This window comes from Strigops habroptila, chromosome 5 (genome assembly GCF_004027225.2).
Source record: "Strigops habroptila isolate Jane chromosome 5, bStrHab1.2.pri, whole genome shotgun sequence".
Lineage (NCBI taxonomy): Eukaryota > Metazoa > Chordata > Aves > Psittaciformes > Psittacidae > Strigops > Strigops habroptila.
The window spans coordinates 10,626,552-10,638,670 of NC_044281.2; the positions used below are offsets into that span (position 1 = coordinate 10,626,552).

The window sequence follows — 12,119 nt, forward strand, 5'->3', positions numbered from 1 at the left end:
TGTTAAAGCGGTTATTTTTAGGGTGGCATCCATTGTGATTTCATAACTGAGTGTACTTCTAAAATACATGCTTACTCCTGCTGTCTTTCATAAATTATAGTGGAACTGTTGACATGTTTAGCTGTGGTGTAGTGTTAAAAATCTAATAAATCTTGGGTACAATGTTCCTGTTTTGAGAATAAAGATATTGGTAATTGTGAATATTTATTAGTACATACGTGCTTATTAGTACCATTCGAAATAAAGCTTGAAGTAACTACATTCTCATAGATGATAACCGTTGGAAAGAATGCATTGCTGGTAATCTTTCTTAACAATGCTGGGTTCATTAAAATAATTAACTTGTTACACATGAATCTCCTACAGTGACACAGCTACTATCTTGTTAATTATTCAAAGGTGGTAAACCAAATATACTGTGTGTGTTATATGGCAGCGGATTGTTTCGTGGGGTAGTTTCACTGTGGTAAGGGTTGACCCCTGCCTTATTACCAAAAGGATTTCTAGAGTAGCTCTAAGCATTTTCTGCCAATTAAAAGGTGGAAACCATGTACAAAACTGCCGTATTGCACATGCTTTGAGCCAGTTTAATTAGAAAGTTTCTACAGATGAGTGCTGCTTTTTAAAAGAATGCATTTTCTTTCTCTGTAATGAGTAAGGCAGTAGATGTATAACTCAGCTTGATGACCTTCAACATTTTGAGAGACTTAATTTGCAAAATTAGTGAAGCATATTGTGGACATTTAACATGTTTTATGGCAACTCGTATCTTAAGTATAAATAGAACTTTTGCCAGTTAATTGTAAAAAATTGGGGTTTAAGTTACTGATTGTGAAAACGCAGTAACCTCTAAAACAGGTCAGCTTGGTTAGATAATGATAAATCATTCTTCATAACAATTTTCTGTATACTGTTAACTACAGTGAGACTTCAGTTTTTGTAATAATCATCTTCCTTTCTTAAGGAAGTGAATCACAAAATAACAAATCTTAACTGCTATATGGGGATTGTAGGAGGTGTAGGACAAATGTCAGTCGTGAGTAACTTAACCTGCAGGTTGTAGGATGCTACGAAAATGAAAATGTGTGCTTACCTGAGCTAAGGTAAACCTTTTTAGATAAAAGTATTTGCCAAAGTTATGAGCATGCAGACATTATTAAACACTGTTTTTCTCTGATTTTCTTCAGTTTTAATTAAAGCTTTCAAAAAAAGCTGCTTCATTGATACTAACCTGTAAGGTCTCTATTAGTTCTGATAATACAGTTTTCTAAAGCAGTTTAGTTAACTGATGACGAAAAACTGAGGAAGCCACATTGCTTTTTCTTCCTGTAATTTACAGATAGTTCTGCAATTAGTTCTGCTAATAGAAGATTTTAAAGGACTTATGCATACAACTGAGCTTTCACAGTGTCCCTTATTGGGAGAAGTGGCATTGAAATCAAGAGCTCCTAAACAATTTGACTTAAAAGGAAAGGTACAGGCTACTATGAATCAACCTAATAGAAGTGATACAAGTAAACAGTAACAGGGGGTTTTTTATAATGGAGATCAGTCAGAGCTGTTGATTAAAAGTATTTCAGATATCTTGTAAATCTGCCTGTGGTTATACCAGTGTTCCCTGAACCCAGCAAGGCTTTGCTTCAGTGGAGCCTTTCTGTTATCTGCAAGTTTTAACAAGAAAGCAAGCTAGCTAACCATTGTTGACCTTCCAGGGCCTTGCTACCCTTTTAGTCTATTTTAATGTACAGATAGCTGTCCAAATCTGGTGTGAGAAGCTGTCTTTTGTTTGTTACCCACTGTAACAGAGGGCCCTTACTGAAGAAATTGCTCAGTCGCAAACCTCTTGTTTTTTCCCACAGAGAGATTTTATAAGCAACTGCATAATAACTTCACCTCCATTGACAAAGCTTTATATAGTATTCCTAGGAGTGTTAACACCAAGATCTTTTTAATTTAAGAGCTCTTGCAATGTTCATAATATTGCATATTAGTTCCACTTCTGTAATATTTTAGTGTTTTGAACACTACAGATCAATGAAATCTTTCAATAAATTTTTTTGTCAGAATTTTGTTATAAGTCTTCCTTAGCAGTCCTTTTTATATGAGGAATGTTGGTACATATATGTAACTGTGGGGCCATGTACAGCTTCTGTATATAATACATTTTTTTAATCTTTGATTTGACAGCAACCTTTTTCTGATAATTTTGGTTACGTACCATTTTTTAAAAGAGTTTAGACAGAAGCTGATGACCAACATCTGAGAGATGCACAGATTCTGTATTCTAATTCTCATGTGCCTTATCTTAATCATGGTGCCATGTTTAGATAGTGTATAATTCATAAGAGTATGTAAGACCTTCCAAGATGCATTTGCCAAATCTGTGCTATGATATGTGAAACTGAAGACATAATCTCTTTTCCATTTATCTCCATGTAAGGCTCTTGATCATCTAACCTGGCACTTAACATCATAATGTCTGTGTCCATATTGGAGATCCAGAGTCCTGCCAAATGACTTTGTAATATTTATTTGGGCTACTTAGGCATGCGCACATGAATTGAATTACGTGTCCATGTGTGCTGTTTCTTTCAGCAGAGCCTGTTAATCCAGAATACATGACTGAAGTGCTCTGGGGATGAACTAAGGCTGCGTAGTGGCAGCATTTTGGTTAGCAGGGACCTGCTTCTGCTCTAGACCTACTTTTCTATTCCCATTTTCCAACCTCGGTTTCTTAGTTCCTCATCTGATGGCGGTCTTTGCCTTTTCACCAGCTCTTGTGTTTTCCTCTTGGTATCAATATACATTTTAGTGTACACTGTATACTTTCTAAAGATTTTTCCAGTCAGATTCTCCTTGTGGATGTGCTTTTATACCCTTTGCATTTGAATTGAATTGTTTCCTTTTCTTCACTGTTGTGGAATGACAGCTACAGACTTCATAAGAACAAAAATCCCAAAATAGAATTTAAACCAGCAGATATTGTAAATTTTGGTGTTGAACAGACCAGGCCTGCAGCAGCCACAATTCTAGTGGCAAAGTCTTGTCAAATCTGATCTGTAGAATTCTCGGAACATTTGACTGCTAAATCACAGAATTCATTGAGCAGCTACAACATATTCATTCCTTCTCTCTTCTCCTCTTCCCTCCATCCCCCCCATTTCTGAGGATGGTTTTACCCTGCTTGATCTAAAATGAGTGGACCTGTAAGCAAAATTCATGCACCAAAGTACGGAAATGCTGATGATCTTACATGAGTTGTTAACTTCCATGAAAGCTGGCAAACTATATCGGCATTTTTGATTAAGAATGAAGCTAGCAAAAAACTTAGAAGAACCTGAAGCATTTAGGCTAAAATAACAACAACAACAAAAAAGTTCAGATTGAGGAAGCCATGTTCATGAAAGATCTCAGCCCAAACAGTTAATGTTTGTAAAATAGGAGCACCAACTACTGCTGTCTTTGGGACTATGAACCTTTTGAATTGTATTGTTGTAATTAAACAGTTTTTACTTACTGTTCTTTGAAGTTTCTGTGATGGAAAGAAACAAGAGAAGATGGAGAGGCAAAGAGAGAAGTGAAAAAAGACAAAACATCAGTTTTTAATTCTTAGCCTTATTGATGACTTGAAAGTAGAAGAAAAAATATTTTATTAGGGTGAGATGCTGACTGCAAGAGCCATGTTTCTTTGCCTATAGGATTATGTTGGGTGTACCATATTCCTATTATCACATAATGCTTTTTGTTGATAGCAAGTTAATTTCAGCTCTTCAAGCTCTTACTATAGCATTTTCTTTTAAAGTTCCTCTGTCAAAGGTTGAGTCTTACTTGTCATAAATAAATACTTATGTTTCAAAGCACCAGGTGAAATGAATGGTGCCTAACTGAACATGCTTCTCCTAACAAAGAAGAAAAACTGATTACAGTTAAATTTTGCAGGCAGAATTGTTTTAAAAACAAGTTAAATATGAATTAGTACTCAAAGAACTCTGTTAAGTTAAATAGCAGAGACTGATTCGTTGCAACACAAAATCTTTTGCTTTTTGTGTTTCATTAAGGGCTACAGAGGTATGCCTGGAACTTACAGCCAGGAAGAATTGCTGAGCTCCTTTTAGGGGATTGTCCTCTGGTGTCTTTCACTATATTGTACTGTACTGCGAATAACCCTTGTGTCTTTTACTGGGGACTTCAGCATTGCCTTTTTGAATGAACAGTCACAATTAGGTTAAAGGAAAGTGACATTCTTGAGAGAGAGTTGAAATTCATTAACCAGCCTTAAAAGTCTTATAAGTATTGTTCTGATAATCTTTCTGTATTCATTTCTTCCCACAGCCTGGTTTTGTGGTATCATCTCTATCACCGTCATTAGCCTGCTTTCCTTACTAGGTGTGATCTTGATTCCCATCATTAACCAATGGTGCTTCAAATTTCTTCTAACTTTCTTGGTAGCTCTGGCTGTAGGAACAATGAGTGGAGATGCACTACTCCATCTCTTGCCACATGTAAGTATGGTTTCCTTACCTTTTTTTTTTCCCCCCTTACACTTAATTGTAACTGGATATAGAATTTTCAACAAATTGTTTGACAAGTATCAACAAATAAATGTTCACTGATGCAGATGCAGATTGACTTAACTGTGAGGGACAGCCTGAAACTGTTTGAGACTTTCTGTTAACAAAAAGAAAGAAAATGTGGATTAAAGTAGTTGTGTATTCATAGTTTTAACTTCTGTCACAGTATTTTGAAACATCTAATGAGACCAACAAGAGTATTTAAAGTTAGCACTATTTCTTGTCTACTGATACCAGTGTATCAGTACCACCAGAAGTATTTCAGGGGGGCTAAACTTCCCTAGCTTTTGGGGAGAAAGTAAGCTCTAACTTACTAAACCAAGATGTTGTCCCAGTTCCTGGGAAGGTAAGCAGGTTTTAGTTTGTGGTGGTATACTGCAATTCTAAATGTTGTTACCTTAATTCTTTCAGCAAAAAGTCTAATGTTTGCATGTTTTCTTGGTGTAACATTTAATAGAAATTTCTGGGCATGTATTTTTTTTTTGATGTGTGTATTTCATATCAGAAGTAAGGCTGTAACTGGCTGTAACTGTTCAAAAAAATCATCTTTGGTTGCTAATGGGAGTGTGGGAATGGTAGTTCCTTGTGACATTCTGAGCGTTAGTCTCGTTAGCTTTAGCATTGTGACAACCTCATTATGTTCAGCATTGTGACAGGAAAAAGCTGAAACTAGATTATCTCCCACTCGCCTCTAAAAAATTTCCCAGAGGAATAATTTTTTATTCATTAGGGTAATGAATAGTGTAGTGAAAAGTTTCTGTAGTAAAATGTGTTTGTGTTTTAAAAACAAACAAAACCAACCAACCAAACCCACACAAACGCACAACCCAACTTTTAAAGTCTTTTTATGCTACTTTTCTGGCAATGTTACATGTTTTGTCATCTGAGCTTGGATCCATTTCAGTCTCGTGATTGCACCAGGTCATGATGTTTTATTATTTTCTCTCCTAAGTCACATGGAGGCCACAACCACAGTCACCACCATGGCCAAGGTCATGTTCATGAACACAAGCGTTCTCATCGACATGCCCACGGACATGGAGTGCAGACGGAAGGCTTTCTAGAAGAAAATGATCCAGTGCTGAAAGGTCTTGTGGCACTTGGAGGCATTTATGTTTTGTTCATTATTGAACATTGTTTAAGAATGTACAAGCATTACAATAAACAGAAGGTATGTGCTAAAATTGCATGCTATGTTAAAATGTATTACCTGAAGTTCTCTTCTGCCTGTTGAGGAATTGTCTTTGTGATGATTCATTATATTGTGAAGATGAACAAGTGCTGCTTATCTGCATTCTGTTTGATTTTGTGTGAGGAAACCCTTTTCTAAAAGAGGCAATTTGGGAAGACAGAGAAGAAATCTTAAGCGGTGAGGCTGCAGCTTTTTGGCCAGATATATTTGGAGGTAGATCTAAGTAAAAGAGATTACAGCTCTTTCTCCAAAGCACCGTGACTTTTGCAAAATACGAAAGGCAGTGTGTAGGAAAGAACTGGTAATAGAGCGGTACAATTGTCAGACAATTTACGAGAAATTTAACTGTATACTGTTAGCTAATGAGGCCAGTGTAAAGAGCTGTTCAGTTTTTCCACATGAGAAAATGCTGAAATTTGCAGACCTCCTGCTTTCTATAAATTGCCAGTCAAATTTTAACTTGATTCCCTAAAATTATTGGATTTTTAGGGCTGGGAGCATGTGGTCTAAAAGGAGAGGAAGTACCTCAGGGTACTTGAGTGACAGTGGGTAGAAATTCAAGTGGCCAAAGAGCCATATTCTTCCAACAGTCAGTATAGAATCAGAATCATAGAACGGTTAAGGTTGGAAAGGACCTTAATCTGATTCCAACCTCCCTAGCATAAATACACTTTCAACTTTTGCCTCCATCGTTCAACTTTGAGGAATAAATGGTGAAATTGTAACCACCCAAAATGAGTGTGGAAACTTCTAAAGTTCTCTGTTTTCATGTCAGACTTGCCGCCTCAGCTGGACGGGCAGCGAAACATTTTTTGTGTTGGAGGAGATATTTCTTAGATCTTCTGATAAAGAGATAAAAGCTGTCACATTGGGCATATCTTCTTTGAGTTTAATTAAATATTTTAATCCCCTACACTGCTTTGTCAAATGTATGATCTCTGTTGCATGGGTCTCAGATAGGAAAGTAGCAAGCTTTTCTCTAAAGGGAAATACAAGGAAGTTATAGGAGTATAAAAAAATGGAAGTTGAACAAAATAGAGGAGCTGTTCTTGCTGCATGTTTGCTTTGTTGAGCAAAATAAGCAAATATAATAACTGCCTACATGTGTTTCTGGGCCATTAGTGCAGTCCTTGCCATTATGTATTTTGTTACTGAAGTGAAATACCATCTGTGTGTGAGTGAGATTCTATGGTGGGCAGCTAGGAATTTCCACTGGGATAGATATCGTTGCTGAGCCTTAAAAAGATTAATATTCTGTAAGTCCCATACTTCTGATAGATGTATCAAGAGAGAGTAACTTAGTCTATTTTGAAGAGATTTTTGGACAACATTTCAGTTTATTTCCACTGATGTCCTTTTACAAACTAGATGTTATCTGTTTCCTGTTGCAGAGTAAGCAGAAATGGTGCAAAAAAACCCAGACTGAAGAATCACCAATTGGAAGGAAACTTTCTGATCACAAGTTAAATAATAGACCAGATGCTGACTGGCTTCAGCTCAAACCCCTTGCAGGTAGGCATTCATTTTCAGAATTTTCTCTGACTGTGAGATTCAAAGTAATGGCACGTAAGCTATGGCATTGTAGCATGTAACCTCTTGTACAGTTTTGCTGCTGTTATGCAAATCATTGTTAATAAGACTTAATAGGCTTTCCCTATTAAATCTTTCTTTATTTTGTTTTCCTTAGATCTGAGAGCGCTCTGAATGCTTCCTAATATGCTATACAAATGGTTCTCAGACTTCTGAAGCAGTGAGGTTTTGGGTGGCTGCGGTTCTTTGGAAGGGGGGATTATTTGTTTGGCTTTGGGGTGTTTTCTGGTTAAGCTGTGCCTGACTAGCTCAGCCCTGGCAAAAATGAGATCAGAAATGAATACACACAATCTGAAAGGGGTTACCTGTTTCACTTTGAAGGTTGCAGCCTCTGACCAATTATAGTTTGGCTAAGAGGGCTAAACAAAATTAATTTATTTTCATAAATACAACTAAGTATTCTGAATTATTACTCAAATATCCAAAACAACTTTCAATGCTGTTCCTTCATGGCAGTCTGGATGCTCATGTGGTGTGTACCCATAAGGAATCGCCCTTCTCAAAGGGGCGAGGGGAAGGGCTTTGCTTCATAGCCTTCCCTTCCTGTTGCCTGCATGGCTGTTGAATTAATTTGTGATGAAGAATCCATAGGCTTTATTTACACCAGTGCAATTTTGTTATTTTGGATGGTTTCTAAAAGGGAGAGTTGGGACTTCTCAAACAACTTAAAATGGAATTTGGGACATCGATATAGAACATAGAAAGGCTTTCAGCTGTGAGAATGGTGGTACATATCATCATGTCTTCATTTCTTTCAATGTCTTAATTTTCTTTCAGTGGGCAATCAGAGGAATTTTGCTTCTAATAACATGGAGCACGTACTGGTTTCATTACACTGCCTCTGAAAATATGCACTCTGCTGATCAGTAAATCATTCATGCTACAGGCACTGGAAGCCCATGCTGAATTTGAATGTTTAATTGTGGTGCCACTACCACTGACCTGAACGGCCATTCCAAGTGATGTTTAAGAACCTGTTTCTCTAGAATTCTTTGAACTCTTTGCTGCTTAGGCACTCTGTGCCTTTTTTTTTTTTTTATTTCACTTACTGTCTGCTTATTTTTGACTCTGAAATATTTCTGTTATATTATTGTGCACTAATAACTTCATTGCCCAGAACCGCTTTTTTTTTCCACAACTGGTTTTGTTTCCTGGAGCATAGATTGCCAGTTTCATGTATTTGTTAATACTTTAGAAATATTAGTAGACTTAAAATTAATGCACATCTGCCTTCTGCATAGTTTTCACTTTGTATTTCTTTTTGTAAAAAAAGCTTTGATTGCTAGCAGGGTAATATGCCGCATTGAAGGAGCTCACTGTATGACACAAGTGTCTGACATAAAGATGCATGCAGTACAGAAACTATTCGAAGACCTGTTGTATCAGTGGCAGATGCTGGAATGCTTCAGTGAAGGCTAAGTTGTGACCTGTATGGGTGTGCATTGAGTAGCCAGTTAAAGTTTCCGAGCCATTCAGATTCCATCTACAACGTGTAAGACATTATTATCATTCTGGCAACTCATTTTGTAATGTTGAACCATAACCTTCGTCAGTAGCAAAATTATAGGCTAAACTGAACGTAACAACAAAGTTGCTAGACTGGGATGTGTTAAAATACTCCTTTTGCTTTTGCAGAGCAGTTAAATGCTTTGCTCAGTGATGCTCAGTAGTTGCTGGTGGTATTTTAAATAAGAATTAATGCCATTTCTCTCCCATCCGGCTTCAATGTAGGAGCAGACGACTCAGTTTTGTCTGAAGATCGACTCAACGAAACTGAACTAACTGATTTAGATGGCCAGCTGGAATCCCCTCCCAAAAACTTCTTGTCTGTAGAAGAGGACAACAATATGCACCATTCTCACAATGATATCTCACACGCTGCTCAAGAGCATGATCTTCATGATTCAGAGTATGACAGCCATGGCGAAGATAAAATGATAGCTAGAAAGCACAGTCACCACTGGCATCACAAACATTCCCATCATTCCCATGGCCACTGTCATTCTGGAAAAGACCTGAAGGATACTGGGATAGCTAATATTGCATGGATGGTAATTATGGGAGATGGCATTCACAACTTTAGTGATGGCTTAGCAATCGGTAAGCAAAAAGCACTGAGTATTTCTCAAGTTTCTTCTTGTCTTTAGTAACTTCGGTAATATTTTACTTATCAGTGATCACAGGTAAGGTTTCTACTTAGCTCCTGTGGTTGCTGGCATTGTTTAATCTCCTTCAGAGCAGAAATTAAAAAGTCATCAATTGCAATAGTCTTCCCTTTGTTAATACTCTCCTGACTCCTCCTATCATTACAGTGATCTTGATGTAGCGACAGTTGCAATCTCTGCCAAATGAAGATAGGTGCAGACAAACCTCCTTATGAATTATGGATCACATGCAATGCACATTTGTTTTTTGGATCTTAATATGTCCCTTTGAATAATAAAAAAGGGCCTTTCAGTCTTATTTATAATGATACATGTTTATAATATTAATACGATTTCTATTATTATTAATACATAGAATTATACAGTACTTGTAAATAATAAATGGCTATGGTCAGGTTACTGAAATACTTTTTTTAAAGTACTACTTAGGATAATTTATTTTTTGTTTGAGCAAAGTATTGTGTTGGCTTATGGTCAGTATAGCTTTATTTCTAGCCAAATGTAGAAGAGATTGAAGTACCAAGAAGATCTTAGTAGATTTTTTTAAATCAGTTTGATGCACATAGACTTCTAAATGTGATTCGAACTGTAAAACACATTCATTTGAATATATGTCATACAAATCGAAATGATGGTGAGAGTTCTGAACTGCATACTTTTTACTAAGGTAGCAACTAAGAGTACACAGTTGTACCAAACTACTAGCAGAAGGAACATACTCACTTTGAAGAATGGGGGATAAGCTACTTATTAGGGTATTCAGTTAACAATGGAATCAACTACAATTTTCCACTTTCTCCAAACAATTTCTAAAGAAACTAAACTCCAAAAAATAAACTTTTTTCTTCATTATCACATTAAATAGGTTAAGACATTTAGACAGTGGCTTCTAAGACCAAAAAGGATCTCTGCACTAAAATCGATTGAATTAAATTAGCTTACACAAAAGTTACTGAAAGAGGTTTATGCCAGTGTTTTTCGTCTTTTTATTTTCCACGTCTGATTTATTAATATTGCTGATACGAGCTCTACAAATAAGCATAAAGGATATGCTTATTTGGAGGAGCATAAAGGAGGTTGTGGGTTAAATATTAGTTTGGATTTCCAACCTGGAAAGGAGAGAGCTAGACTGTTGCTCATGTGCCTTCTTGACTGTCCTAGTGTACTTGAGAGTTCCTAAATTATTAGCTTGTTGCCTTTATGTCTCTCTTTTGCTTAGTGTGTTCTCCTCTCCCAGGATTTGGCTTTCAGGTAAACTGAGTAATGAAGCCTGCAGTGGCAATGCACGTAATTCAGTTTATATACAGACAGGACACAGACATAATGAAAAACCATGCATTCACGAGAGCGTGCGTTCATGAGAGCATGCATTCTAAGAGAAGAGTGTCACCTCTGGAAAGGCTGTTGATGAAATTTTCTGACATGAAAATAGTAAAATATCATTTGACTCTTCTTTTTTTTTCCTTTTTCTTTTTTTAATTCCCTTTCCCCAGGAGCAGCTTTTAGTGCTGGACTTACAGGAGGAATTAGTACGTCTATAGCAGTGTTCTGTCACGAGCTTCCCCATGAATTAGGTAACTAATTTAATATACCCAGTGTGTTCAGTCTTTTCATCTGTACAAAACAGTTATCTAAAAGCTGTTGTGATACTCATCCTGATAAGCATAATGCAATGCAGATGCTGCAGGGGTGACCAGAACTTCAAAGAGTAGTGGAGCAATATTGCTTCATCAGAGTACATAACGAGAATGTTAAGCAGGATTATACCGCAGGTTATCTAGCTACAGCAGTTCTGTGAGGCTTTTTGAACATGTTTTTAAAATGCTCTTAGGAGCATACAGCTTAGTTTTGGTGTTACACCTCTCTGCATTTTATAGAAAGCATTTCACACTACTCCCTGTGGCATTGTCTTACACAAAGTTAAGTAAGTAAAATTACATAAGTAAACACAAGTTTTTACATAAGTAAAATTCTGTGTAGGGGTCTTCAGAAGATGCTTTGTACCAATTGTAGCTGAGTCCAGTAGGTGTGGGTGACTGTTTAGGGTATAAACCTGTAGACATTGGTGCCAGTGCTGCTGATGCATTGATTCTTCCCCTGTAATTGAAGCATTTCTTCTTGGGGTTAGCTAACCAAGAGGAAACCTGTTGTTTTACTGTGAACCATAAGGCACATTGCATGCACCTTGAGACTTAAAAAAAGAGCAGCTAGAGAGAGGAGTCGTCGTCTTTATTGCCAGTAGCATGAAACTGTACTAGATTAAATTCTCTACAATAATTTATGTACTCATAGTGAATGCAGACTTATTTATCTACTTACTGTCCTGAGAAACACTGATAATAAACCCCTGTGTTCTGTCTCCATTTTAGGTGACTTTGCTGTGCTGCTTAAAGCAGGTATGACAGTAAAGCAAGCTATTGTGTACAACCTCCTGTCTGCCATGATGGCTTACATAGGGATGCTGATAGGCACAGCGGTGGGACAGTATGCTAACAACATCACCTTGTGGATCTTTGCAATCACTGCAGGCATGTTCCTCTATGTGGCATTGGTCGACATGGTAAGAGTGTTATGTTATTTTTGCATGCCGTGCATAAAACC

General features: G+C 37.0%; 1 protein-coding gene across 5 annotated transcripts in view; it reads left to right on the forward strand.

Annotated features, from left to right (window-relative positions):
* The window catches only part of SLC39A10 (solute carrier family 39 member 10), a 124,439-nt gene that overhangs the window by 107,262 nt on the left and 5,058 nt on the right, over positions 1-12,119 (forward strand). For 3 of the 5 annotated variants that reach the window (XM_030486337.1, XM_030486336.1, XM_030486335.1), the window contains 6 exons: positions 4,333-4,502; positions 5,524-5,742; positions 7,155-7,275; positions 9,085-9,453; positions 11,012-11,092; positions 11,888-12,078. In XM_030486337.1, coding sequence (XP_030342197.1) covers positions 4,333-4,502; positions 5,524-5,742; positions 7,155-7,275; positions 9,085-9,453; positions 11,012-11,092; positions 11,888-12,078 — 1,151 coding nt within the window. The remainder of the gene's footprint in view (positions 1-4,332; positions 4,503-5,523; positions 5,743-7,154; positions 7,276-9,084; positions 9,454-11,011; positions 11,093-11,887; positions 12,079-12,119) is intronic. The other 2 variants (XM_030486339.1, XM_030486338.1) reach the window with 1 other exon arrangement.